The sequence below is a fragment of the Macaca thibetana genome, chromosome 17, assembly GCF_024542745.1.
Source record: "Macaca thibetana thibetana isolate TM-01 chromosome 17, ASM2454274v1, whole genome shotgun sequence".
Taxonomy (NCBI): Eukaryota; Metazoa; Chordata; class Mammalia; order Primates; family Cercopithecidae; genus Macaca; species Macaca thibetana.
In genome coordinates, this window is record NC_065594.1 from 19,768,430 (window position 1) to 19,794,432 (window position 26,003).

Here is a 26,003-nt window from a genome sequence, read left to right on the forward strand (position 1 = left end):
AGTTGGGAACGGCGGAACGCTGGTCCCGGGGACTAAGGAAGGTGTCTGGGTAGGAGCGAGGTTCGGGTGGGCCTCGGGCGGCTGGATGAGCCCGACTCGTCCCGCTGAGAGAGCGCGAGTCTGAGTGGAACCCTGGACGACTTGCAGAGCGGCTGGCGCAGTCATGTGAGTTGGGTCTCAGGCCCTGAACAACGAGGTGTTGTTTCTCTGGGCGGCCCCTTCTCGCCCGGGTCTTCCCCTCCTCTCCTCCCGCCCTTCGGCCGGGGGCGTGACGGATGCGTTCTTAACTCGCTCGGGACCGGCCCCAGACCTGCAGGGCCGGTTCTCAGGGCGGGGTAGAAATGTTACCCCGCCGAGCGCCCTGGGGTATGGGGCACGGGCTCTAGGGGGAGGCCGGCGGCCGGTTCAGGGGGCGGGTTGGACGGCCGCGGGTGAAGCGACGCAGTGCTCTCTCCACGACGCTGTCGGGGGTCGTACGCGTCCCTTTGGGCTTCGAAGTCCCTGAACCCTAGGGTATTGTGAAACTGGGGTTGGGCTGCGGCCTCCCCCGCCCACTGGAAGCGGCCAGCCCTGGATAGCGTAATGATTTTTTTTTTTGGTCGGCCGTCTACGAAGTCCCTCGGCTTTTCCAATTCTCTCTTGCTTTGAGGCTCAAGAACAGTTTGTTTTAATTGATAGTCTCGGAGGAACTGCAGTGTTCCCCCAGAGTAGTCTTGTATGTTTTTCTTTTGGTGGGAATAACTTGATTTAAGACAAACTTTATGAGTTTCCTCAGGTCTCCATTACATCAACCACCCCCAAAGCCAGAAAGGACAAATGTTGTCTAAGATGTTCCTTAGTTTTTCGTAACGATGACGGTAACAAGTGAGGAATTTTTGAAAGCCATCTTATTGAAGGGAGTTTTGTAGTGAATTAGGTACAGACTTTTCCTGCTCTGCTGGCAACAGAATTTCAATTGACTGCTCCAACCAGATAAACAATAAAAAACGGCTGTATATAACAATACAAGATTTAGTAGCAGGGGCATGTATTTCAAAATTTAAAAAATGTAAAGCATGCAAAATTTTACCTTTTTAAGTTTTACGTGAGCTTAGCCTTGTTTTCTCCCTTTTTCAGGGCGGACTACTGGAAGTCACAGCCAAAGAAATTCTGTGATTACTGCAAGTGCTGGATAGCAGACAATAGGCCTGTATGATAATTCCGCTATTAGAGATTCTAATAATAATTGTGTTGAATGAAGTACTTTTTTATGTAAACTCAGTTTACAAAGCACTTTTATGCACATTGCTCTTGCATTTTAAAAACATCAAAAGATTTCTGTTTTCTCAGTCCCCTATGAAAGCTGTGAGCCTTCTTCCTTTTCATCAACCTAACTTTGATTATGTATTAAGTGAAATTATTTCTCTGTGGCCTTTAGGGAAATGGGCAATGAGTAGGTCATCTCATTCATGTTTATGAAGCACCTACATTATAACGATAGTGTTCATAGTACTGTCATACACAAAGAATTGTGGAAAGCCTTTAAAATATAAAAGCAACATTTTAGTTTTGTATATTTTCTGCTCTAGAAATAATCAAGTGTATTTAATGCAGAGTTGTATATCTTTAGATGCTTAAATTTGAAAGAACACCATTATTCCCTTTCTCATGAAACAAAGTAACAACTCTCTTAGGTATGTTGTTAGTCTGTCTCATAGTTGAGATCCAGTGTTGAAGATGTAAAGCAAAAAGCACACCACTGATTTTTCTCCCCTCTTGCCTGTCAAAATACTGTGTACCTACCACATAAACACTAAGGTATCTGTTAAATGTATTTTATGTTGATACCCTTTTTACTTGGCAAAGTTGGATGCACAAAGAATAGTAGTCTCATATTTTAATGCTGTGGATTTCTTCTGTAGACGTTTATTTACTGTTATCTGCAGGGTGTTTAGGATTTGGATTTTTTTTGATGTTTTGGTCTTTTTGGATAGTTGCTAAAGTTCTTGACTCTTTTATTTTACCTGGGCTATCATTATAAATAAATACCGTGAATTTTTAAAATCACACAAATCACTTAAAGTCTCTCTTTCTTGGAGGTACCTAGGCTGTAAAATGAATTTTGTGAATTATCTAGAGTAAGTAATCCCTTCCAGTGTAGGATTGGTAATACACATTGAATTGGTAATACACATTGATTTAACCTTTAATTAGTAACAAAGTTAATTTAATTTTGAATGGTCCTTTAATATTGTATTCTTTGTGTAGTGTAATCAACCTTAGGAAACCCAGTGTATGAAAAACAAGAGGATTATCTGCTTTACAAAGTCACACTTTAAAGATGAATTCACGGTAGTATTTTAGAATAGCTCAGTTAATGCATCATATAAGATTTGATTGACAGAACTTATTTTGCAGAGCTTGCCAGGAATTTCTTACTGCATTTAACTAGAAACTTGTAATTTAGGGAGCATTTCTGATTGTTTCATTAGATAATTGCGCTCACTCACCCGCTCCTGTCCCCAGTCATCCAGTTGCCATCACTCCCCATATCATTTTTTTTTCATTTTCTTGCCTATCCTTCCATTGTTTCTACATGCATGTAGACACAAGTTCTTCTTCCAGCATACATAAAAGATAATGTACTGTATATATTGTTCTGAACTATATTTTTAAAAATTGAACAGTATGTAACTGGAGCTCTCTTTGTATCTATACATGAAGAGCTTCTTTTTCTCTGTTACTGTAGCCTATGAGAATGTACCATAGTTTAGCCAATCAGTCCCCTAGAGATGGATACTGTATTGTTATTGCAAACAGTGCTGCAGTCATTAAGCTTGTATATATCATGATTTTGTACATGTGCAGGTATATCTATAGAATAAATTACCAGAAATGAAATTGCTGTGTCAAAGGGTAAATGTATTTGTAGTCTTGATGTTGCCAAATTATCTTCCATAGAAGTTGTACATTTTGAACCATTACCACATTGTATAAAAGCGTTTGTTTATAATTTAGGAGGAATCTTAAAATACGTACTTTTCTCCTAATTTTGAGGAATAAAGCAATAAAATAATTGTTCTCTATGTCCCTCCTTACGACAAATAGAGCAATAAAATTCTAAAGGCTTTTGATGTTGAAAGTTGTTTAAAAATCTTTTGGCTTCATGTCGTGTTTGAGTCCTCATTACAATCATAGTCACTAGATTAGTCATCAAGGGTACCTTGTATTTTTCTCCATTAATAAGGTCGTCATGGTTTATTTTAAGAACCAAAGGAAACCTAGTCAGAGGACATAATAATAAAACAATGTCGTTCCCTAGCGTCATTTGATTAAAAGGGCCAGTTTGCATTAAATTAATGTTTTCATCTTTTCTGCCATTCATTTTAATTTTAATTTTCTCATGTTTATGAGAAAATTGTTTATGTTTACTATGAATTTTATGATGTTTATGTAGTTTTCTTTTGTATTTTCTCTTTTTTCATTTTCAAGAGTGTTGAATTTCATGAAAGAGGAAAGAATCATAAGGAAAATGTGGCAAAAAGGATCAGTGAGGTAATTTAGATTGTTTCTTTGCTAATTTTTCTATGCAAATGTCAGTCCTTTATCTCACTTTCACTGTTATGTATGTCTTACATAGATTAAACAGAAGAGCCTGGATAAGGCAAAGGAAGAAGAAAAGGCATCAAAGGAGTTTGCTGCAATGGAGGCAGCTGCCCTGAAAGCATACCAAGAGGATTTGAAAAGGCTTGGCTTAGAATCAGGTAAAAAAAAAAAAAAAAAAAAAGCAGCCAGCATGTTTTAAAAGTAACATCAGAGGTCATGCTAAGTAAGCTTTGATTGTTTCCATAAAGAGGTTATAAACTCAGTATACTCTCAGTGCTTTTATTATGCATCATGGCCCTGTTTAGACTATGGAAGTTTGTTCATGCCCTTTTGTTGTACTTTTAATGTTTTATCTTTTAACACCTTCATTCATAGCAGCCATACTACTTTGGTAATCCTAGCTCTATCCTAGGTAAGTGGTTCATTTCAGAGACACTTTGAGGTTTTTAGGTATTCTAGTTATTTGGCTAAAAGACACTATGCATTTAAAAAGAGGCCCTGCATTATAATTATAATTCACTGTGTCCATATGGTGAAAATTATGAGTCTTGTATATTTATATGGGTGATTATGTAATGAATTAACCTTTTGTGGACAATTTGCAGATTTTACTACTAGAAGGAAGTTCCAGGTGAAAGACATTATTTAACTAGACTGTGTCTATCTTGTCATTGAATTTAGGCTTTAAACTGGGAAGGTTTTGTGAATAATTCTTCCATATCAAATCGATTTTCCTTAAGCCAAGCATATAGCAGATCTCAGTTGATCTTACGTACTGGTTGTAGTCATCAACATGTGATGGTATTCCTCTAATAAAAACAGCTTTCAATTAAGGTTTTAAGCAGAGTACCAGTTAAGTTAATTGGCATTGTGTTCATTAAATAAGAACAGTTGTAGCCAGACTTTAAAAATGTTATCCTGGACATTGGTAATTAAAAGGTGGGAAAGTTGTTTGGTTCCTTGAGGATAAAGCCATATGTTCATTTTGAAAGGAAAAAGGATTTAGGCATTTCTGGAGAGTTAGGAGTAGGTGAAAGTCCAACTATTATCAATTATATGCATTGAGAGATTCCATTATGCTGCCCTTTGAGCAAATAAATTTTACCATTTTATATTTAAATGGATTTTTCTTATTAAATATTATCATTGCCTTGTTTTTCCAAATAGGATATATATTCCTTTAAACATACAAAAATGCAGTACAAAGAAAAGAGATTTTGAAAACTCACTAACTGTTAAGACCTTTTGCAGACCTCTTCTTTTTTTTTTTTTTTTTTTTTTTTTTGAGACAGAGTTTCGCTCTTTTTGCCCACGCTGGAGTGCAATGGCGCGATCTCGGCTCACCGCAACCTCCGCCTCCCGGGTTCAAGCAATTCTCCTGCCTCAGCCTTCCGAGTAGCTGGGATTACAGGCATGTGCCACCACCCCGGCTAATTTTGTATTTTTAGTAGAGACGGGGTTTCTCCATGTTGGTCAGGCTGGTCTTGAACTCCTGACCTCAGGTGATCCACCTGCCTCGGCCCCCCAAAGTGCTGGGATTACAAGCATGAGCCACCGCGCCCGGCTGCAGACCTCTTCTTTAGATCTTTTTTAAAATTACATATTTTGTGCTGTGGTCTATTTGCCGGTTTTATTTTTTCTCTCAATGATATATCAAATGTATCTTTTCTTTTAAATAATTAGGGAGATAATATCATTTTCATATGGTAGTTAGGAGCAGACTTTGGAGTCAAACAATGTCCTCTTGCTAGTTATAATTTTAGATTATTAAAACTAAATGACATTATGGTATAAATTGCTTACTATGTGAGCACACATAACAAATGTTGAATAAATGGTAGCCACTGTTATTTTGTCTCTGTACTATAATTTATTTAATCTTTTCCTGGTTAACATTTAGGTTGCTTAGCATTTTTCACTAAGATGCATTAAGCATCTTGATGCATGTATCTTTTTACACTTATTTGTCTCTGTAGATTCAGTTTCTAGAAGTTACATTACAGTATCAAAGTGTAAATATATTTTATATTGATAGTTAATACCACATTGTCTCCAGAAATGGACTGATTTACATTTTCACTAGAACAAAAATAAGTTTATTAACCCGTTTTAGGAGTAACTAGCCAATCCTTTGGAAAGTAAAGACATTAAAAACTATTTTTCTCTCTTTTTTTTTGAAGACAGGTCTCGCTCTGTCACCTGGCTGGAGTGCAGTGGCACAATCATGGCTCACTGTAGCCTTGACCTCCCCTGCTTCAGTGGTCCTTCCACCTCAGCTCGCCACCAGTCCCAGCTATTTTTTGGTGGAGACAGGGTCTTGCCATGTTGCCCAGGCTGATCTGGAACTCCTGGCCTCAAGCAATCCACCTGCCTGGGCTTCCCAAGGTGCTGGGATTACAAGTGTGAGCCACCGTCCCCTACCAAAGCTACCCATTTTTTCAAACCAGTGTAAATACCTGATCCATCAAACTAATACTGGATTTGGTCATTCTTTTCAGTACTTACCGATCTTCTGCAAAACAACAGAAAAACATTTCTTTGAATATTAGCAAAAGTAAATGTTAATTGGCTGGGTGCTGTGGCTCATGCCTGTAATCCCAGCAGTTTAGGAGGCCAGAGTGGGAGGATTGCTTGAGCCCAGGAGTTCACGACCAACCTAGCAAGATGGTGAGACCCCACCTCTGCTACGATATAAAAATAAAAAATTAACTGGGCGTGGTGGTACGCACCTGTAGTCCCAGCTACTTGGGATGCTAAAGTGGGAGGATTGCTTGAGCTGAGGAGTTCAAGGCTACTATTGTGGGCTTTGATTGCACCACTGCACTCCAGCCTGGACAACATAAGAAAAAAAAAAAAGTAAAAGTTATCTGAATTGTCTTTGTAATTGTTGTCCATTTTTCTATTAGAATGTTTGATTCATAAAGGATCTTTGTTAGGAATATTAACCCCTTGCTATATTTATTGTAAATATTTTTTCATTTGTTTTTTTTTTTTTTTTTTTGTCATACAGAATATCTTAATTTTTATGTAGTCAAATTTAACATTATTTTACTTTGTGTTCTTTTTGTAACTATCTTTGACCTAGTATTTAATAAAAAAGGGGGAAGAGAGCAGGGAGTGGGAAACAGCTTTGCTTTTTTCCCAAATAATTAACCAGTTAATCTAAAAACTTTCTTTTTAAACATGCTTTCTTTATTTCCATTTTTATTATTTTATTTTTATAGATTTAGGGGGAACAAGTGCAGATTTCTCATATGCATATATTGCATAGTGATGGAATCTGGACTTTTAGTATACCCATCGCCCGAATAGTGAACATTCTACCCAATAGGTAATTTGAAAACCTCTTTTTTTTAATGATCTGTCTTTTATCCTCTTGATATGAAATACCAGCCAACCTGAAGTTGGCCCTGTGTCTGGACTATTCTGTTTCAATTATGTGCTTGCCTATTTCTATGTCAGTTCCACACTGCTGGCGGTATTTTTAACCCATAGTTTTAGAATAAATTTTAATGGCTGGTAGAACTAAATTCTCCTTTTTCTTTTTATTACAATTTTCCTGCCCTTACATGTTTATTTTTCCGAATGAACTTTATAATAATGTGTCAAGTTCTCAAAAGAATCTTAGGTTTTTGATTGAAATAACGTTAATGTTTTATGCCAACAACAATAAAAAATAGTAGTTAACTATGGCTGCTTTACCCTTCTCTCATCTCTTTAGAAATTTTGGAGCCAAGCATAACACCAGTAACCAGCACTATCCCACCCACCTCTACATCAAATCAACAGAAAGAAAAGAAAGAAAAGAAAAGAAAAAAAGATCCTTCAAAGGGCAGATGGGTAGAAGGCATAACCTCTGAGGGTTACCACTACTATTATGATCTTATCTCAGGAGGTAAGTCATTTAGGCATAAAACTGGTAAAGAACAGTGTCACTAGTAGAATAGAACAATTTATTTTATGTTAGGATTTGTATCTAATATTGGAACATTTTTCATTTTTGCCCCAAAGGTAAGAAAATTATGTGCCCTTTAAAAAGGTACCTTTCTCATAGTAACTAAGTGTCATACTTAGTCAAAGCCTTTAATAATGACTTTCTTACAAATAAACTATAGCTTTATATTTTCTCAATAGTAACTTCTGTAAGTATAAACTACATGGAAATAAAGAATTTTGCGTAGAAATAAGGAATTTGAAATCCACTTCACAAATTGTAGGGGTACTTGAAATAAAATATTCTACAGTAGAGATTTTCTTTTGGGAGCCAGTAACTGATTTCTTTTTTGGGTAGCTGCCTTGATTGATTTGATATTATTACTGAAAAATGGCATTGTGTATTTTATTGGAAACTGATACCCAACAGAAAAATACACAGTGCCAAGGCCAGGTGTGGTGACTCATGCCTGTGATCCTAGCATTTTGTGGGGCCAAGGCGGGTGGATCACTTGAGGTCAGGAGTTCAAGACCAGCCTGACCAACATGGTGAAACCCCATCTCTACTAAAAATACAAAATTAGGCCAGGCGCAGTGGCTCACACCTGTAATCCCAGCATTTTGGGAGGCTGAGACGGGCAGATCACGAGGTCAGGAGATCGAGACCATCCTAGCTAACGTGGTGAAACCCTATCTCTACTAAAGATACAAAAACTTAGCCAGGCGTGGTGGCGGGTGCCTGTAGTCCCACCTACATGGGAGACTGAGGCAGGAGAATGGTGTGAACCCGGGAGGCAGAGCTTGCAGTGAGCTGAGATTGGGCCACTGAACCCAGGAGGCGGAGCTTGCAGTGAGCGGAGATTGGGCCACTGTACTCCATCCACAGAGCGAGACTCCCTCTCAAAAAAAAAAAAAAAAAGGCCGGGCGCGGTGGCTCAAGCCTGTAATCCCAGCACTTTGGGAGGCCGAGACGGGCGGATCACAAGGTCAGGAGATCGAGACCATCCTGGCTAATATGGCGAAACCCCGTCTCTACTAAAAACACAAAAAATTAGCCGGGCGAGGTGGCGGCGCTTGTGGTCCCAGCTACTCAGGGGGCTGAGGCAGGAGAATGGCGGGAACCCGGGAGGCGGAGCTTGCAGTGAGCTGAGATCTGGCCACTGCACTCCAGCCTGGGCGACAGAGCGAGACTCCGTCTCAAAAAAAAAAAAAAAAAAAAAAAAAAAAAAAATTAGCCGAGCGTGATGGTGCATGCCTGTAATCCCAGATACTTGGGAGGCTGAGGGAGGAGAATTGATTGAACCCGGGAGGTGGAGGTTGCAGTGAGCCGAGATCACACCATTTCACTCCTCTCTGGGCAACAAGAGCGAAAGTCCATCTCAAAAAAAAAAAAAGAAAAGAAAAAATACACAGTGTCATTTTACAGTAACAATATCAAAAGCATCTTTTTGTTTTTCCTAAAAACTAAATGGGGTTTTTACTCCATATATATTTTGGAATAAATTAATACACTTATTCTACATTTATGTAGCATCTTACTCTCCAGAGTCATAAAATTTAGTGACAGAAGCTTGATACAAGGAGGAATTTTAAAGTGCTGTAATAGAAGTGTAATTAAGATTATATGGGAACTCATAATAATGTTGAATTCATTGTGATTATGTAGCTTTGAGAGATTATCATAGGAGTTACTTTAGAGCTGATCTCTAAATTAAGATAAGGACGTCAGGAATGATGCCTTACTCACCATTTTATCCCTAGCACCTAACTTAGTGCCTGGCATAGTGCAGACACTCTGTGTTTTGATTAAAGAAGACTTCAGTAGATTATTCAGAGGTACAGAATGCAGACAGAACAATATGAACCGCAAAAAAGGTTTGAAAGTACTGGGAAATAGTGGTCGAGGTAAAACATGCAGTTGTTTGAAGACATCTTAGTAGAGTTAGACTGGAAGGTAAACTGGGGCCATATTATGGAGGGCTGAGAGAATGATGGCGCCATTTACTTAGATATGAGATACAGGAACCAAAAATAAGTTTAATGGGGACAATAATGAATTAGATATGTTGGATATGTTGAATTTGAGGTACCTACAGAATATTCATATGACAACTTTTGGTAGCTGATTGATGGTTACAGTGTGGAGTTGAGCAAAATTGAGTCTGGGGATGTAGATAATATGTTAACCTTTAGGAGTATATGAGATCACAAGCAGAGAGAATAGAGCAAGAAGTAAAGAAGGTGAGTGTTACATATATTAAAGGAATGGATAGAAGAAAAGCCAGCAAAAGAAGGTTAAGAATGCTAGGAAGGTAGGAAATAAGATCAGAGAGTTAATCATGAAGAAATCCTTGGGCTAACAATCTTACTTAATGACTATTATCATTAGGATCATAATTACCTTTGGACTATGTAGAAATATTAATCTGTTAGAGTTTGCACTGAGCTTTAAGTGACATGCATATTGTAGTTTAGCAATGAAGATACCATAAATGATGATGTACTAGCTATTAGAAGTCTTTGTCAAATTCCCTTAGAAACTCTTCTTTCTTTTCTCCCTTCAATGTTTATTGCTTGCTTCTTTTTTTCAAATGCTACTTTATATTCTCTTCCTCTCCATGATACATGTTTTTAATTTCTGCATACTAGTTGTTCCTCTTCTGAGTCCTTACTCAGTTTATCTCTTAATCTCCCTTGCCCCAAAATATCAAAAGGCCTTTGAAACTTATCAAACCTGAATTCTATGAAACCTTTATGAGAAGCCCTGCCTGGCTCTAAAATTCCTGTGGAAGTTCCAGTAACTTCTAATCCCTTGTTCTGTCCTTTCTTCTTGGTTACATAGCATTCACATAGATTCTCTGTACTAGGGTGTATGTTCTGTTTTATTTTTCAAATATGTGTTAAACTGTAGACCTGTAGTGTTTTGTACATAATGACTGTAAGTTTTGTCCAAATTTTTTGGAAAGTATTTTTTTAAAGCAAAAACATTTTATAAATGCAATATATTTTGCTTTAAGCATCTCAGTGGGAGAAACCTGAAGGATTTCAAGGAAACTTAAAAAAGGTAACTGAAGCATGTTAATAGTATTTTTGTTTTATTCTTTAAAGTGATTGGTTTCTTGGGGTTTTGTAGAGGTTTGTTAAAGCAACTTTACTTACAAATACTCCACTCCCTCCACCCCGAAACTGTGTCCTTTTTTTTTCCCATAATGCTTTTGTTAGAAGGTTGAATGGAGATGAAATAGTGGTATCTGGCCGGGCGCAGTGGCTCACACCTGTAATCCCAGCACTTTGGGAGGCTGAGGCGGGTGGATCACGAGGTCAGGAGTTAAAGACCAGCCTGGCCAAGATGGTGAAACCCCATCTCTACTAAAAACTACAAAAAAATTAGCCAGGCGAGGTGGCAGGTGCCTGTCATCCCAGCTACTCAGAAGGCTGAGGCAGGGGAATCGGTTGGACCCGGGATGGCAGAGGTTACAGTGAGCCGAGATCGCACCACTGCACGCCAGCCTGGATAACAAAGTAAGACTCTGCCTCAAAAAAAAAAAGAGTACTGATATCTATCCAAAAACAGCATTCAGGGCAAATATTAGTTGGTTTGCAGTCAGTTGCCATTCACATGTCGCTGTCCATTTGGAAAGAACTGTTCCTGGCTTTCAAAGGTGAGACATTCACTCCTTGAAAGTTGGTTCATTATTAGCAAAAACCAAGCTTCCTGGCCATGATTAGTACTACCACCCCTAATACCCAGGTATATTAGTCAGTTCTTGCATTGCTATAAAGAAATACTTCTGAAACTAGGTTTAAGAAAAGGGGTTTAATTGACTCACAGTTAAACGCAGGCTATACAGGAGGCTTGGTGGCATAAGCTTCTGCAGAGGCTTCAGGAAACTTAAAATCATAGCAGAAGGCTAAGGGAAAACAGTCACATCTTACGTGGCCAGACCAAGGGAGCAAGGGGTTAGCCGGGAGGTGCCACACACTTTTCAATGACCAGATCTCAGGGGAACTTGCTCACTATTTCGACAGCAGCACCAAAGGTGGATGGTGTTGAAACCATGAGAAACCACCCCTGTAATGCAGTCATCTCCCACAAGGCCCCATCTCCAACATGGAGGATTACAATTCTATATGAGATTTGGGTGGGGATGCAGATCGAGATATCACCAGGTGTCAGGAGGAGAGGCAAGGGTGGCTGACTCTGTCTGAGTTATTCAATAGAAATTCATCATGGTTATCCTCAGTTTATGCTGGGTTTTTTCCTCCTATTAGACAGCAGTGAAGACCGTTTGGGTAGAAGGTTTAAGTGAAGATGGTTTTACCTATTATTATAATACAGAAACAGGAGGTAAGTATTACCTTTGATTATCTTAAGTATTTAAAATTGTACGTGGAACTGCTTATTGACCTGCTGATTAATCATCTGAACTTGGAAATTTTAGTATATGATAAACATATTTGTATAGCAAACATAAGTTATTTTTTGTAAATTAAAAACAATACAGTAGAAAAGCAAAAAGATTTCTATTCATGTTATATTGTGCTGTTCACCAATGTTATTCTCAGTTGATACTGCATTCACAAACTTAAAAATAGAATCATTTTAGCTTTCTCTGATATTACTATTTTTATAATTATTTTAGAAATACAGTCATTACAGCCGGGCGCGGTGGCTCAAGCCTGTAATCCCAGCACTTTGGGAGGCCGAGACAGGCGGATCACGAGGTCAGGAGATTGAGACCATCCTGGTGAACCCGGGAAACCCCGTCTCTACTAAAAAAAAATACAAAAAACTAGCCGGGCGCAGTGGCGGCGCCTGTAGTCCCAGATACTTGGGAGGCTGAGGCAGGAGAATGGCGTGAACCCGGGAGGCGGAGCTTGCAGTGAGCCGAGATCGCGCCACTGCACTCCAGCCGGGGGACAGAGCGAGACTCCGTCTCAAAAAAAAAAAAAATTACAGTCATTACCTTGGAAAGTAGCTTAGAGATCATCTAGCCCAACTTGCCTTTTCCTTTTAAAAAATAAAACTGTGGCTGGGCACGGTGGCGCATGCCTGTAATCCCAGCACTTTGGGAGGCTGAGACAGGTGGATTACCTGAGGTCAGGAGTTAAGCAACCAGCGTGACTAACATGGTGAAACCCCGTCTCTATTAAATACAAAGAAATTAGCTGGGTGTGGTGGCGCATACCTGTAATCTGAGCTACTTGGGAGGCTGAGACAGGAGAATCTTGTACCTGGGAAGTGGAGGTTGCAGTGAGCCGAGATCGCACCATTGTACTCCAGCCTGGGCAACAAGAGCAAAACTCTGTCTCAAAAACAAAAAAAAAAGTAGGCCGGGTGCAGTGACTCACGCCTATAAGCCCAGCACTTTGGAAGGCCAAGGCGGGCGGATCACCTGAGGTCAGGAGTTCGAGACCAGCCTGACCAACATGGTGAAACCCCTTCTCTAGTAAAAAATTACCCAGGCATGGTGGTGGGCACCTGTAGTCCCAGCTACTTGGGAGGCTGAGGCAGAGAATCGCTTGAACCCAGGAGGCAGAGGTTGCAGTGAGCCAAGATCGCACCACTGCACTCCAGCTTGGGTGACAGAGCAAGACTATCTCAAAATAAAATAAAAAATAAAACAATCTATTTAGTAGTGTCTAACAAATTAGTAAAAGTGAAAATTTAAAAATGTGTCAGTTGCATAAATACTTAATGAAGCATGCATAATACTAATTGTTATCTAAAACTTTAAAATTAATGTTTCATCTAACATAAACTGCTATAACATTAATGTGACTTTAGGAGAGGTTTGTTTTTGTTTTTTAAATTCTGTTATCATTAGCTCATTGCATAGCATTAAATCTTTTAGGAAGAAAAGGCCCTTTTAACTTCCAAGTAGATATTTAACCTGCCCAGTTACAGCAATGTTTATATTCCAGTACAATTGAAGGTTGGGATTTTTATACATATAAAATAGTATAGTGATACAATGTAGCTTTAGAGTTAGACAGATCTGAGTTCAATGCACAGCTTCTTTCCTTACCAGTGATGTGACTGTGGGCAAGTCACTGAGCCTATATAGTCACTCTTCAGTGAAATAGAATAAACATATGTGCTCTGTAAGGTCATGAATGTCGTATGTCATAAAATTCCATGAATGTCGTATGTCATAAAATTCCAGTAACAGTGCTTGGCACATAGTAGGTGCTTAATAAATAACTTGTTGAACTGGCGCGGCAGCTCACACTTGTAGTCCCAGACCTTTGGGAAGTCAAGGCAGGCAGATCAGTTGAGGTCAGGAACTCACGACCAGCCTGGGCAACATGGTGAAATCCCGTCTCTACTAAAAATACAAAAATTAGTTGGGCATGGTGGCACTTGCGTGTGATCCCAGCTACTCAGGAGGCTGAAGCAGGAGAATCGCTTGAATCTTGGAGGTGGAGGTTGCCCTGAACTGAGATCACGCCAAGTAAATAAGTAAAAATAAAATAATTTCTTGAAAGTCATATTGTTACTTGTGTGAAATGTGGATAAGGAAAAGTAATGTTTTCCATTAACCCTGCCAAGAACTCTGTATTAATTAAGGTACCATATATATTGATTTGCCTTGAATGATTACAGTTTATTCCTGGACCAGAATAATTATTTTTTTTTTTTTTTTTTTTGAGACGGAGTCTCACGCTGTTGCCCAGGCTGGAGTGCAGTGGCGCGATCTCGGCTCACTGCAAGCTCCGCCTCCTGGGTTCACGCCATTCTCCTGCCTCAGCCTCCTGAGTAGCTAGGACTACAGGCGCCCACAACCGCGCCCGGCTAATTTTTTGTATTTTTAGTAGAGACGGGGTTTCACTGTGGTCTCGATCTCCTGACCTTGTGATCCGCCCGCCTCGGCCTCCCAAAGTGCTGGGATTACAGGCTTGAGCCACCGCGCCCGGCCTAGAATAATTATTAACGGCAGCCCCTTTCACTCTTAAGCTCTCCCAGTTGAAAATAGGTAATTAATTACGAGGTAATTAGAAATATTACTGTTTGCTAAAAACCCAATGAACCACTGGATGGCAGTAGAGTTAGTCAATTGAGATTCCCACTGCTGCCCCCCCCACCACCAAACCACCATATAAAAATGAGAACTTAATACTCAGTGCTTCACAATGTAATTTCACTCGATGAAAATCTTAGGAATTTTTTTTTTTTTAAATTGAGACAGGGTCTTGCTCTGTTGCCCAGGCTGGAGTGCAGTGACATGATCATGATTCACTGCAGCCTCTATTTCCTGGGCTCAAGCAGTCTTCCCACCTCAGCCTCCTGAGTAGCGGGGACTGCAGGAACATGGCATGATGCCTGCTAACTTTTTAATTTTTTTAGAGACAGGGTCTTGCTATGTTGCCCAGGCTGGTCTCAAACTTCTGGGTTCAAGCAATCCTCCTACCTCGCCTTTTCAAAGTGTTGGGATTACAGGCATAAGCCACCACACTGGGGCCAGGAAAAGAAATCTCTGTGATAAGTAAGTTTCAGGAAATCTCTTGTTTGCTCATTATCAGTATGTTTCCTGAAATTGGTGTCAGATAAATTGTGAGCCGTTAGAAATCTCACCCCGTTCTTAGGTCTCTCATTCCATTGGAGTTACAGTTTATACATCTAGTAAATCCAGGCTGTTTGAAGTCAATTTCTGAAAGATACAAGAGCAAGAGGTTTGGGAACTCTTATTATCTTCTTGATCAAGAGATAATATGAAATTAACATACAGTATGGTCATTTAATAGTGTAAGTGATAAAGGTTATGTTGAAATTACATCTGAATAGAATTAATAACTAAATAACCTGACTTTAAAATGTGTTGAACAGAATCCAGATGGGAGAAACCTGATGATTTCATTCCACACACTAGTGATCTGACTTCTAGTAAGGTCAATGAAAATTCACTTGGCACCCTAGATGAATCCAAATCATCAGATTCGCATAGTGATTCTGATGGGGAACAGGAAGCAGAAGAAGGAGAGGTCTCTACAGAGACGCAAAAACCAAAAATAAAGTTTAAGGTAGGTTTTTTATTTTTACTCTTCACATCAAATTTTTTTTTTTTTTTTTTTTTTTTGAGATGGAGTCTTGCTCTGTCGCCCAGGCTGGAGTATCTCGGCTCACTGCAACCTCCACCTCCCGGGTTCAAGTGATTCTCCTGCCTCAGCCTCCCGAGTAGCTGGGACTACAAGCGCGTGCCACCACACCCAGCTAATTTTTTGTATTGTTAGTAGAGACAAGGTTTCACTGTGTTAATAACCAGGATGGTCTCAATCTCCTGACCTCATGATCTGCTCGCCTCAGCCTCCCAAAGTGCTGGGATTACAGGCGTGAGCCACCACACCCAGCTGATATCAATTTTTGAAAAGCTCTACAGACCTTAAGTCTTCTGATAGAACATAGAAATTAAGACATATTTTGGCAAGTGGATAAATAAAACTGGAAACACTCAGGAGCCCCTGAGTCAAAGCAGAGAAGACACGTTATTAGCATTGAGCAATGGTTGCAATTGTTGGCCTGAGAAATGTAGGAAAATTGAAAAGTTCCTACATACCTAAGCTACACCTAGGATCTTGTCATTTGCCTACAGTTTCTCTACCAACTTCACAAATCTTGATGGAACTTAGATTAAGGGTTATGTCCAGTTTACAGAGGAGCAGCAGCAAAGCCTTCGTTGTAGTTGCCATCTCACAATGATTATAGCCAGCCAGATTTAGGTAATCTGGTATCCAACTTAGGATAGAAATAATTAATTTCTGTCATCAAAATTAATGTATTCCAACAACAACAACAAAAAATACAGAACCCTGCTGAACATAGATGCAAAAATCTTCAGCAAAATATTGGCAAACTGAATCTAACAGTACATCAGAAAGATTAATACACCATGATAAAGGGATGCTTTATTCCAGGGATGAAAGGATGGTTCAAAGTATGCAAATCAATAAATGTGATTTACCATATAAACAGAATTAAAAACAACCATATAATCAGCTCAATAGATAAAAAGCATTTATTAAAATTCAGCATCCTTTCATGATAAAAACCTTCAGCAAACTAGGCACAGAAGGAACCTTATAATAATTAAATAATAAAAGCCATATATGAGGCCAGACACTGTGGCTTATGCCTGTAATCCCAGCACTTTGGGAGGCTGAGGCAGGAGAATCGATTGAATCTGGGAGGCGGAGTTTGCAGTGAGCTGAGATCGTGCCACTACACTCCATCCTGGGTGACAGACCGAGACTCTGTCTCAAAAAAAAAAAAAAAAGCTGTATATGATAAACACACAGCCAATGTTATACTGAATGGGGAAGCATTGAAAGTATTCTTCTTAAGAACTGAAACAAAGCAAGGATGCTCACTTTAACCACTCCCTTTCGACATAATATTGGAAATCCTAACCTGAGCAGTCAGGCAAGAGAAAGAAAGAAAAGGCATCCAAATTGGGAAAGAGGAAGTCAGACTGTCTCTGTTTGCTGATTAAATGATCTTAGTACCTAGAAAACCCTAAAGAGCTCTCCAAAACACACCTGGATTTGGTAAGTGACTTCAGTCATGTTTCAGGATACAAAATCACTGTACAAAAATCAGTAGCATTTGTATATACCTGTATCTATACAATAATGGTAAAACTGAGAACCAAATAAAAAACTCAATCCCATTTGTGATAACTCCAAAAGGAAAAAAATCTAAAAATCTAGGAATACATTTAACCAAGGAAGTGAAAGATCACTACAAAGTGAACTACAAAACACTGATTGAAGAAATCATAGATGATACACACAAATGAAAAAATATCTCATGCTTATGGGTTGGAAGAATCAATATCACTAAAATTACATACTGGCCAAACCAATCTATAGATTCAACACAATCCCTATCAAGTTACCAACTTCATTTTTCACAGAATTAGAAAAGCCAATCCTAAAATTCATGTGGAACCAAAAAAGAGTCTCAATAACCATAGCAGTCCTAAGCAAAAAGAACAAAGGTGGAGGCATCACATTACTAGACATCAGACTATACTCCAAGACTTTGGTAACCAAAACGGCACAGTACTGGTATAAAGACGGACACAGATTGATGGAACAGAATAGAGAACCTGAAATAAAGCCACATACCTACAACCAGCTGATCTTCAACAAAGTCAACAAAAATATACACTAGGGAAGGGATACCCCATTCAATAAATGATGCCGGGAAAACTGGCCAGTCATATGCAGAAGAATGAAACAGGACCCCTACCTCTCACCATGTACGAAAGTTAAGATGGATTAAAGACTTAAATGTTTAAAGATCTGAAACTATAAAAACCCTAGGAGGAGGCCAGGCATGGTGGCTCACGCCTGTAATCCCAGCACTTCGAGAGGCTGAGGTGAGCAGATAACCTGAGGTCGACGGTTCAAGACCAGCCTGACCAACATGGAGAAACCCCATCTCTACTAAAAATAGAAAATTAGCTGGGCATCCTGGCACATGCCTGTAAGCCCAGCTACTCGAGAGGCTGAGTCAGGAGAATCGCTTGAACCCAGGAGGTGGAGGTTGCAGTGAGCTAAGATCGTGCCATTGCACTCCATCCTGGGCAACAAGAGTGAAACTCTGTCTCAAAAAAAAAAAAAAAAAAAAAATTCTAGAAGGAAATCTAGGAAAAACTAATCTGGTCATTGCCCTAAGCAAAGAATTTATGACAAAAGTCTTCAAAAGTAAACACAAAAACAAAAATAGACAAATGGGAGGGACTTAATTAAATTAAAAAGCTTATGCACAGCAAAAGAAACAACAGAGTAAATAAATAGCCCACATATTGGGAAAAACTATTTGCAAACTGCATCCAATGGACTAATATCCAGAATCCGCAAGGGACTCAACAAGAAAAAAACTCCATTGAAAAGGGGGAAAAGGACATGAACAGGCATTTTTCAAAAGACACACAGATGGCCAAAACACGTGAATAATGCTCAATATCACTGATCGTCAGAGAAATGCAAATGAAAATCACAATGAGATACCATCTTATACCAGTCAGAAGGCTGTAATCAAAAAGTCAGAAAATGTCTGGATGCAGTGGCTCATGCCTGTAATCCCAACACTTTGGGAGGCTGAGGCTGTCAGATCATTTGAGATCAGGAGTTCAAGACCAGCCTAATCAACATGGTGAAATTTCTTTTACTAAAAATGCAAAAGAAATTAGCCGAGTGTGGTGGCGCATGCCAGGAGAATTGCTTGAACCTGGGAGGCGGAGTTTGCAGTAAGCCAAGATCATGCCGTTGCACTCCAGCCTGGGTGACAGAGCGAGACTCCATCTCAAAAAAAAAAAAAAAAAGAAAACAGATACTGGCAAGGATGCAGAGAAAAGGAAACACTTATACACTGTTACTGGGAATGTATGTTAGTATAACCTTTATAGAAAACATTTCTCGGCCGGGCACGGTGGCTCAAGCCTGTAATCCTAGCACTTTGGGAGGCCGAGACGGGCGGATCACGAGGTCAGGAGATCAAGACCATCCTGGCTAACACGGTGAAACCCCGTCTCTACTAAAAATACAAAAAATTAGCTGGGCGAGGTGGCGGGCGCCTGTAGTCCCAGCTACACGGGAGGCTGAGGCAGGAGAATGGCATAAACCCGGGAGGCGGAGCTTGCAGTGAGCTGAGATCCGGCCACTGCACTCCAGCCCGGGCGACAGAGCGAGACTCCGTCTCAACAACAACAACAACAACAACAAAAAGAAAACATTTCTCTGGCCGGGCGCCGTGGCTCAAGCCTGTAATCCCAGCACTTTGGGAGGCCGAGACGGGCGGATCACGAGGTCAGGAGATCGAGACCATTCTGGCTAACACAGTGAAACCCCGTCTCTACTAAAAATACAAAAACTTAGCCAGGCGAGGTGGCAGGCGCCTGTAGTCCCAGCTACTCGGGAGGCAGAGGCAGGAGAATGGCGTAAACCCGGGAGGCGGAGCTTGCAGTGAGCTGAGATCCGGCCACTGCACTCCAGCCTGGGTGACAGAGCGAGACTCCGTCTCAAAAAAAAAAAAAAAAAAAAAAAAAGAAAACATTTCTCAGAGAACTAGAAGCAGAACTGTTACTCAATCCAGCAGTCCCACTTCTGAGTATCTACCCAGAGGAAAAGAAATCATTAAATAAAAAAAGACACCTGCACTCATGTTTGTAGCAGCATTGTTCACAATAGCAAAATGTTGAAATCTATGTAAGTATCCATCAGTGGAGAATTGGATAAAAAAATGTTGTGTGTGTATATATATATACACACACACACACACACCATGGAATACTACTCAGCCATAAAAAATGAAATGATAGCTTTTGCAGCTATGTGAATGGAACTGGAGGCCATTAATCTAAGTGAAATAACTGAAAGTCAAATACTACATGTTCTCACTTACAAGTGGGAGCTAAACAATGGGCACACATGGACATACAGAATGGACTAATAGATAGTGGAGACCATAAAACGTGGGAGGGTGAGAGGGAGTTGAGTTGAAAATCTATCTATTGGGATTGTTCACTATTCAGCTGATAAATACACTAAAAGTCCAGACTTCACCATGACATATACATGTAAGAAATCTGCATTTGTACCCCCTAATTATTTTTAAAAAGGTAAATTATACAAAAAGGGAAAAAATTACGAAATACAGATAGGCAAGAACAAACTCCCTATACTCTTGCCACCTCCCAGAAAAATTCAACAGAGGCACGATTATAAAGGGATATGCAAGTAAAGTAAGAAAGCAGAAAAGAGGAGAAGTTAAGAGAACCCTGTTTATATGTCCTTAATTGTAGAATTTAAGACATTAAGGTGATGATTTAGGGAGCCTTTGTCATAGTATATCAACATTTCAGACATGGAAAACCTAATCAAGCAGTAAAGTTCTATGTATATTTATTGTGTTATGTGCAAATTTAAATTGAGTTAGTGAATTATTTATAAATCTATAACAATACCTTTAAAAGCCTTAGTTAAAGTAGTTTTATTTTCGTCCTGGTAGTTTTGCTTTAACTGTATTATTTCTTGGCTTTTACATTTCAGGAAAAAAATAAAAATAATGATGGAGGAAGTGACCCAGAAACACAGAAGGAAAAAAGTATTCAGAAACAGAATTCATTAGTTTCAAATGAAGAAAACTCCAAAACTTTTAAGAAATCAAACCCATATGGAGAATGGCAAGAAATTAAACAAGAGGTTGAGTCTCAGTAAGTACCTGGAGCTTTAATCTCACTGTTATTACAAGTGATTTTACATCCCAGTACTTCCCTAAATTGCAGTAAGTAATTTCAAGGATGCTGTGCTTATTAAAAGTATAGCTTGAGGCCAGGTGTGGTGGCTCACGCCTGTAATCCCAGCACTTTGGGAGGCTGAGGTGGGCGGATCATAAGGTCAAGAGATGAGACCATCCTGGCCAACATGGTGGAACCCTGTCTCTACTAAAAATAGAAAAATTAGCTGGGTGTGGTGGCATGTAGCTGTGATCCCAGCTACTCAGGAGGTGGAGGCAGGAGAATCGCTTGAACCCAGGAGGTGGAGGTTGCAGTGAGCTGAGATTGCGCCAGTGGACTCCAGCCTGGCAGCAGAGCAAGACTCCATCTCAAAAAAGAAAAAAGAAGTATAGCTTGGCCGGGTGAGGTAACTCACACCTGTAATCCCAGCACTTCAGGAGGCCAAGGCAAACAGATCACCTGAGGTCAGGAGTTCGAGACCAGCCTGGCCAACATGGCAAAACTTTACCAAAAAAAAAAACAACTTAGCAGGGAATAGCAGCACACATTGTGTTCCCAGCTACTTGAGAGGCTGAGGTAGGAGGATCACTTGAGCCCAGGAGGTTGAGACTACAGTGAGCCATGTTCACACCACTACACTCCAGCCTGGGCAACAGAGTAGGACCTTGTCTCAAAAAAAAAAGCCGGGCGCAGTGGCTCAAGCCTGTAATCCCAGCACTTTGGGAGGCCGAGACGGGCGAATCACAAGGTCAGGAGATCGAGACCATCCTGGCTAACATGGTGAAACCCCGTCTCTACTAAAAAAACAAAAAAAAAAACTAGGCGGGCACCTGTAGTCCCAGCTACTCCAGAGGCTGAGGCAGCGTAAACGTGGAAGGCAGAGCTTGCAGTGAGCTGAGATCCGGCCACTGCACTCCAGCCCAGGCGACAGAGCGAGTCTCCGTCTCAAAAAAAAACTTGTAAAAAGTAAATAGATAAACAAATATTGCAGCAACTCAAGTATTACTCAGCAAAGTACATTTCTATAGGATTCAGTGTTGCTATTTAGTTTTATAACTTAAAACAGCCTATGATAAATGATAGCAAAGAAGGTCCTTGATGGCCAGGCAGGTGCAGTGGCCCACATCTATAATCCCAGTACCTTAGGAGGCTAAGGCAGGAGGTTCACTTGAGCCCAGGAGTTGGAGGCTGCTGTTAGCTATGATGGCACTACTGCACTCCAGCCTGGGAGACAGAGCAAGACCCTGTCTTAAAAAGAAAAAATCCTCGGAATAGACTGCCTTCTCCAGAGCTCCATTCTCCAAATAGGATGATATGTGTTTTTCAACAGGTTTTATGCTCTCAGCTACTTAGAGTTAAACATAACGATCTATCTGGTCCATGTTCCAAAATCTCATAGATGAGACTGATGGGTGTGATGTGACTAACTTGCTCTTTCACGGACCAGTTGACTACCTAGGGAGTACAGTACTGTGATAGGCTCTTTTTAATCAGGTACTGATATCAGGACCACTCAACTGATTATTTATAACTAATCATGTGGATGGTTGAAGGGCTAGTTCTTAGAAAAGGAGTGCTAGGCATACAGCTCCATTCAGTCTTCTACACAAGGAAAATGAGATCTCAATTCACTGCAACCTCTGCCTCCCAGGCTGAAGTGATCCTCTCACCTCAGCCTCTCAAATAGCTAGGACTATAGGCACATGACATCATGCCCAGATAATTTTTGTATTTTTTGTAGCAATGAGGTTTCACCGTGTTACCCAGGCACATCTCGAAACTCCTGAGTTCAAGTGATCCTCCTGCCTCGGCCTCTCAAAGTGCTGGGATTACAAGCGTGGGCCATTGTGCCCAACCGCCTTATCCCTTTACTTGTACTGCTTATATATAAGACCAAGCGTTTTCTTAGATAATGCATCCTTTGTGCAACAGGAATAAATTAATACATAGACCTTCTCCCGGCATTTATCCACCTGAATAAGTGCTCAATATCTTAAATAATATTGTAAAGTCAGTATTTTAAAGTAATTCCTGCTCCAAAATGAGCAACTTCTAATGTATTTTCATTAGAAAGCTGATCTTGGGGCATTGGTTATATGAAAATGTTTGTCTTACCCTGTCAATTACTGGTTTTATTTTAACTCTTTATTTCCAGTGAGGAGGTAGATTTGGAACTTCCAAGCACTGAAAATGAGTATGTGTCAACTTCTGAAGCTGATGGTGGTGGAGAACCCAAAGTGGTATTTAAAGAAAAAACAGTCACTTGTCTTGGAGTTGTGGCAGAAGGAGTGGCCCCAGTCTTCAAAAAGAGAAGAACTGAAAATGGAAAATCTAGGAATTTAAGGCAACGAGGTGATGATCAATAGTTGCAGGAGAGCTTTTTGTATATGCTTTTAGGACAGAATGGAGACTTATACATCCAAAGTTTATCTGTGTGTGTTTGTAAGTACTTTGATGCTAAAAATTTAGATTTATTCTAAATGTATTTGATGTGAATTAAAATAAATATTTTTTCATGTGAAATTTATTTTGGTTCCTAAAATGGAAGCCTACCACATTGCATTGTAATACAGTGTATTATGTTCTGTGTCTAAAAATTGCTAATTAAGTCATAATTTAAGATGCTATGTATCTGTTATTTAAAACATGGAGAAACAGGGCCTTTATTCCATTGGTATTCATATGAACATATTTATCCTGCATTGAAAATGCATTACTTTTGCACATTGATGTTAACTGTTGTCCAAATAAGTATCAGAGTACATGAGAAGATTCACAGCCCAGTGATGATTTGGTTCTGAGGCTGATGTAAAAAATGAATGCATATTGGCTTACCTTACTCAATTTAAAGTCAAAAGCCAACAACCAGGAGCAGCTCAGGTACTTCAGAGGTGCTTAATAATGGAGTGAAAACTGGACCAGAGGTGGAAATGTATATTTGCCCCAGTTCACTTCAAAGCAGCAAACGTTTAAGCATTTTACTTTGAACCAGGCATTGTGTTAGGAATCCAGGGATAAAGATGAATGAAATGTATTTCTATTCTTCAGTAGTTCACATTCTAGCATATTCCCTTTTTCCCCCAGTCATGCACTCTTTTTAGCAGCCTTATATGTACTAGAAAAGATTTTTTAAGGTTTATTTAAAGCTGTGTAGATGAAGACTTGATCTAAAATAGTATAAGGTCTCCGGCTTCAGTAAAAGTTTTTAGTGTTTACTTAAATTAGTAATTTATCACTTTCTGTCTGGTTAAAATGTCTTAAAAAGAATTTTCTTATTTAATCCATTGAGTAGTTACCTCCTTTTTACTTTTCAAATTCACAAAATTATATTTCTCATAAATTGTATAGTATTTAACTTTTGATAGTTAATATTTGTCTTTTTAAGATTACTAGTGTACATGTAAAAAAATAGCTTATTAAAAACTTTGTCAAAGAATAAGTTAAGTATTGTTGTTATTCTAATTCCAGTCAGAATCAACTTAGCATTGGTGAGATAGTATTTGGAGATTTGTCTTTGCATTTTTTCAGTCTACTTTTTGGGTATCTTATGAATGTGAAAGCCTAAACTTTCCCCTTCATTAGGAAGAGAGATTTTATAGTTCTTGATAGCCCATTCATCATCTAGCTGAGCAGTGCATTTTGGGGCTTCACTCTTCTCAGCTGGAAAAAATAATGGACTGTAAATGCAGTGCTCCTATACTTTACCCACATTTAGCTCTTAAAAAATACAAAATTGAAGGCATTTTTTTAAATTAGACCTCGTGTAAACTTTCTCTTTGATGATTTTTAAAACAATCTCCTTTACTTTTTTTTTTTTTTTTTTTTTGAGACGGAGTCTCGCTCTGTAGCCCAGGCTAGAGTGCAGTGGCCGGATCTCAGCTCACTGCAAGCTCTGCCTCCCGGGTTCACGCCATTCTCCGGCCTCAGCCTCCCGAGTAGCTGGGACTACAGGCGCCCGCCCCCTCGCCCAGCTAGTTTTTTGTATTTCTTAGTAGAGACGGGGTTTCACCGTGTTAGCCAGGATGGTCTCGATCTCCTGACCTCGTGATCCACCCGTCTCGGCCTCCCAAAGTGCTGGGATTACAGGCTTGAGCCACCGCGCCCGGCCTCCTTTACTTTTGAAATTAGTATTCTCAAAAACTGAAAGCAAGGTAAATGTCCTTAAACAGTATGGTTTTAAGGATTGCTCAGAAAAGACTTGATAATAACAATATTTTAGTAAATCAAATCATGAAAAATAGTAATATTCCGTCTGCTTTGGAGGAATAGAGAACAGCTTTTAACTTACTTGGATGTGTTTGTAAGTGATATCATTTCTACTATTACCTTTCTATATTTATATATGTATATATAATATATATATACTTGTAGATCATGAAAGTAATTTTTTAATAAATATAAAAATCCAAATAATAGAGAAATAAGTTTTAAGGAAATCTCAGTAATCTCTCAACCCCTCTCCATGACCACTGTGGGGTTTTCCATTTTTCTCAACATAACTGGGTATATATGGGTAACCCTTATGACATCTGGACCTATGAGGTTCACTATCTGGATGAAACCATATTCAAAGAAACATCCAAACAACCAAAAGTAGTTTTTGTTTTTTAATGAAGTTTTTTATATATTCCAAGAACTGTACTAGGGGAATCAACCCTACCAGATATTTATGTATTAAAAATCTGTAAGATACAATAAAGGCCGGGGATGGTGGCTCATGCCTGTAATCCCAGAACTTTGGAAGACCAAGGCAGGCAGATTGCTTGAGTCCAGGAGTTCGAGACCAGCCTGGGCAACAGGGCAAAACCCCATCTCTGCTACTAAAAATAGAAAAAGTTAGCTGGACTTGGTGGCATGCGCCTGTGGTCCCGGCTACTCAGGAGACTGAGGGAGAATCACCTGGTCCCAGGAAGTCAAGGCTACAGTGACTCATGAACATGCCACTGCACTCCAGCCTGGGCCGCAAGAGGGAGACTCTTGCCTTAAAATACTTGCTCACATTTATGCACATTATGTATAAACTAGTTTGTTTCTGGATTTATTTTATTATGCCAGTACCACACTGATTTAATTACTGTGTTTTTATAGTCTGTTTTAACTTCTGGTACAGCACATATCCTTATGTTACTTCATACTTGAACTACTTTTTCGAGATGTTCATAGTAAATATCCACTCATTATATCAAATAACTTTTTGTCAAGTTGTTTTCCCTGCTCCCCTCAAAAGAACTCTGTGATTTTGTG

The 26,003-nt window shown here is 39.6% G+C and overlaps 1 protein-coding gene across 1 annotated transcript; it reads left to right on the forward strand.

Moving 5' to 3' along the window:
• Positions 1-27: 27 nt before the first annotated feature.
• WBP4 (WW domain binding protein 4) lies at positions 28-24,195 on the forward strand. The gene is made up of 10 exons (XM_050766140.1): positions 28-165; positions 1,117-1,189; positions 3,472-3,534; positions 3,620-3,743; positions 7,307-7,480; positions 10,536-10,582; positions 11,791-11,866; positions 15,347-15,540; positions 20,572-20,735; positions 22,915-24,195. Coding segments are annotated over exons 1-10 (1,128 nt in total). The 5' UTR covers positions 28-163; the 3' UTR covers positions 23,126-24,195.
• Positions 24,196-26,003: the final 1,808 nt, after the last annotated feature.

Coding starts and splice junctions, on each gene's coding strand:
- WBP4 (XM_050766140.1), top strand. Junction 3,535..3,619: donor TGGCAAAAAGGATCAGTGAG/GTAATTTAGATT, acceptor TGTCTTACATAG/ATTAAACAGAAGAGCCTGGA. Junction 10,583..11,790: donor TTCAAGGAAACTTAAAAAAG/GTAACTGAAGCA, acceptor TCCTCCTATTAG/ACAGCAGTGAAGACCGTTTG.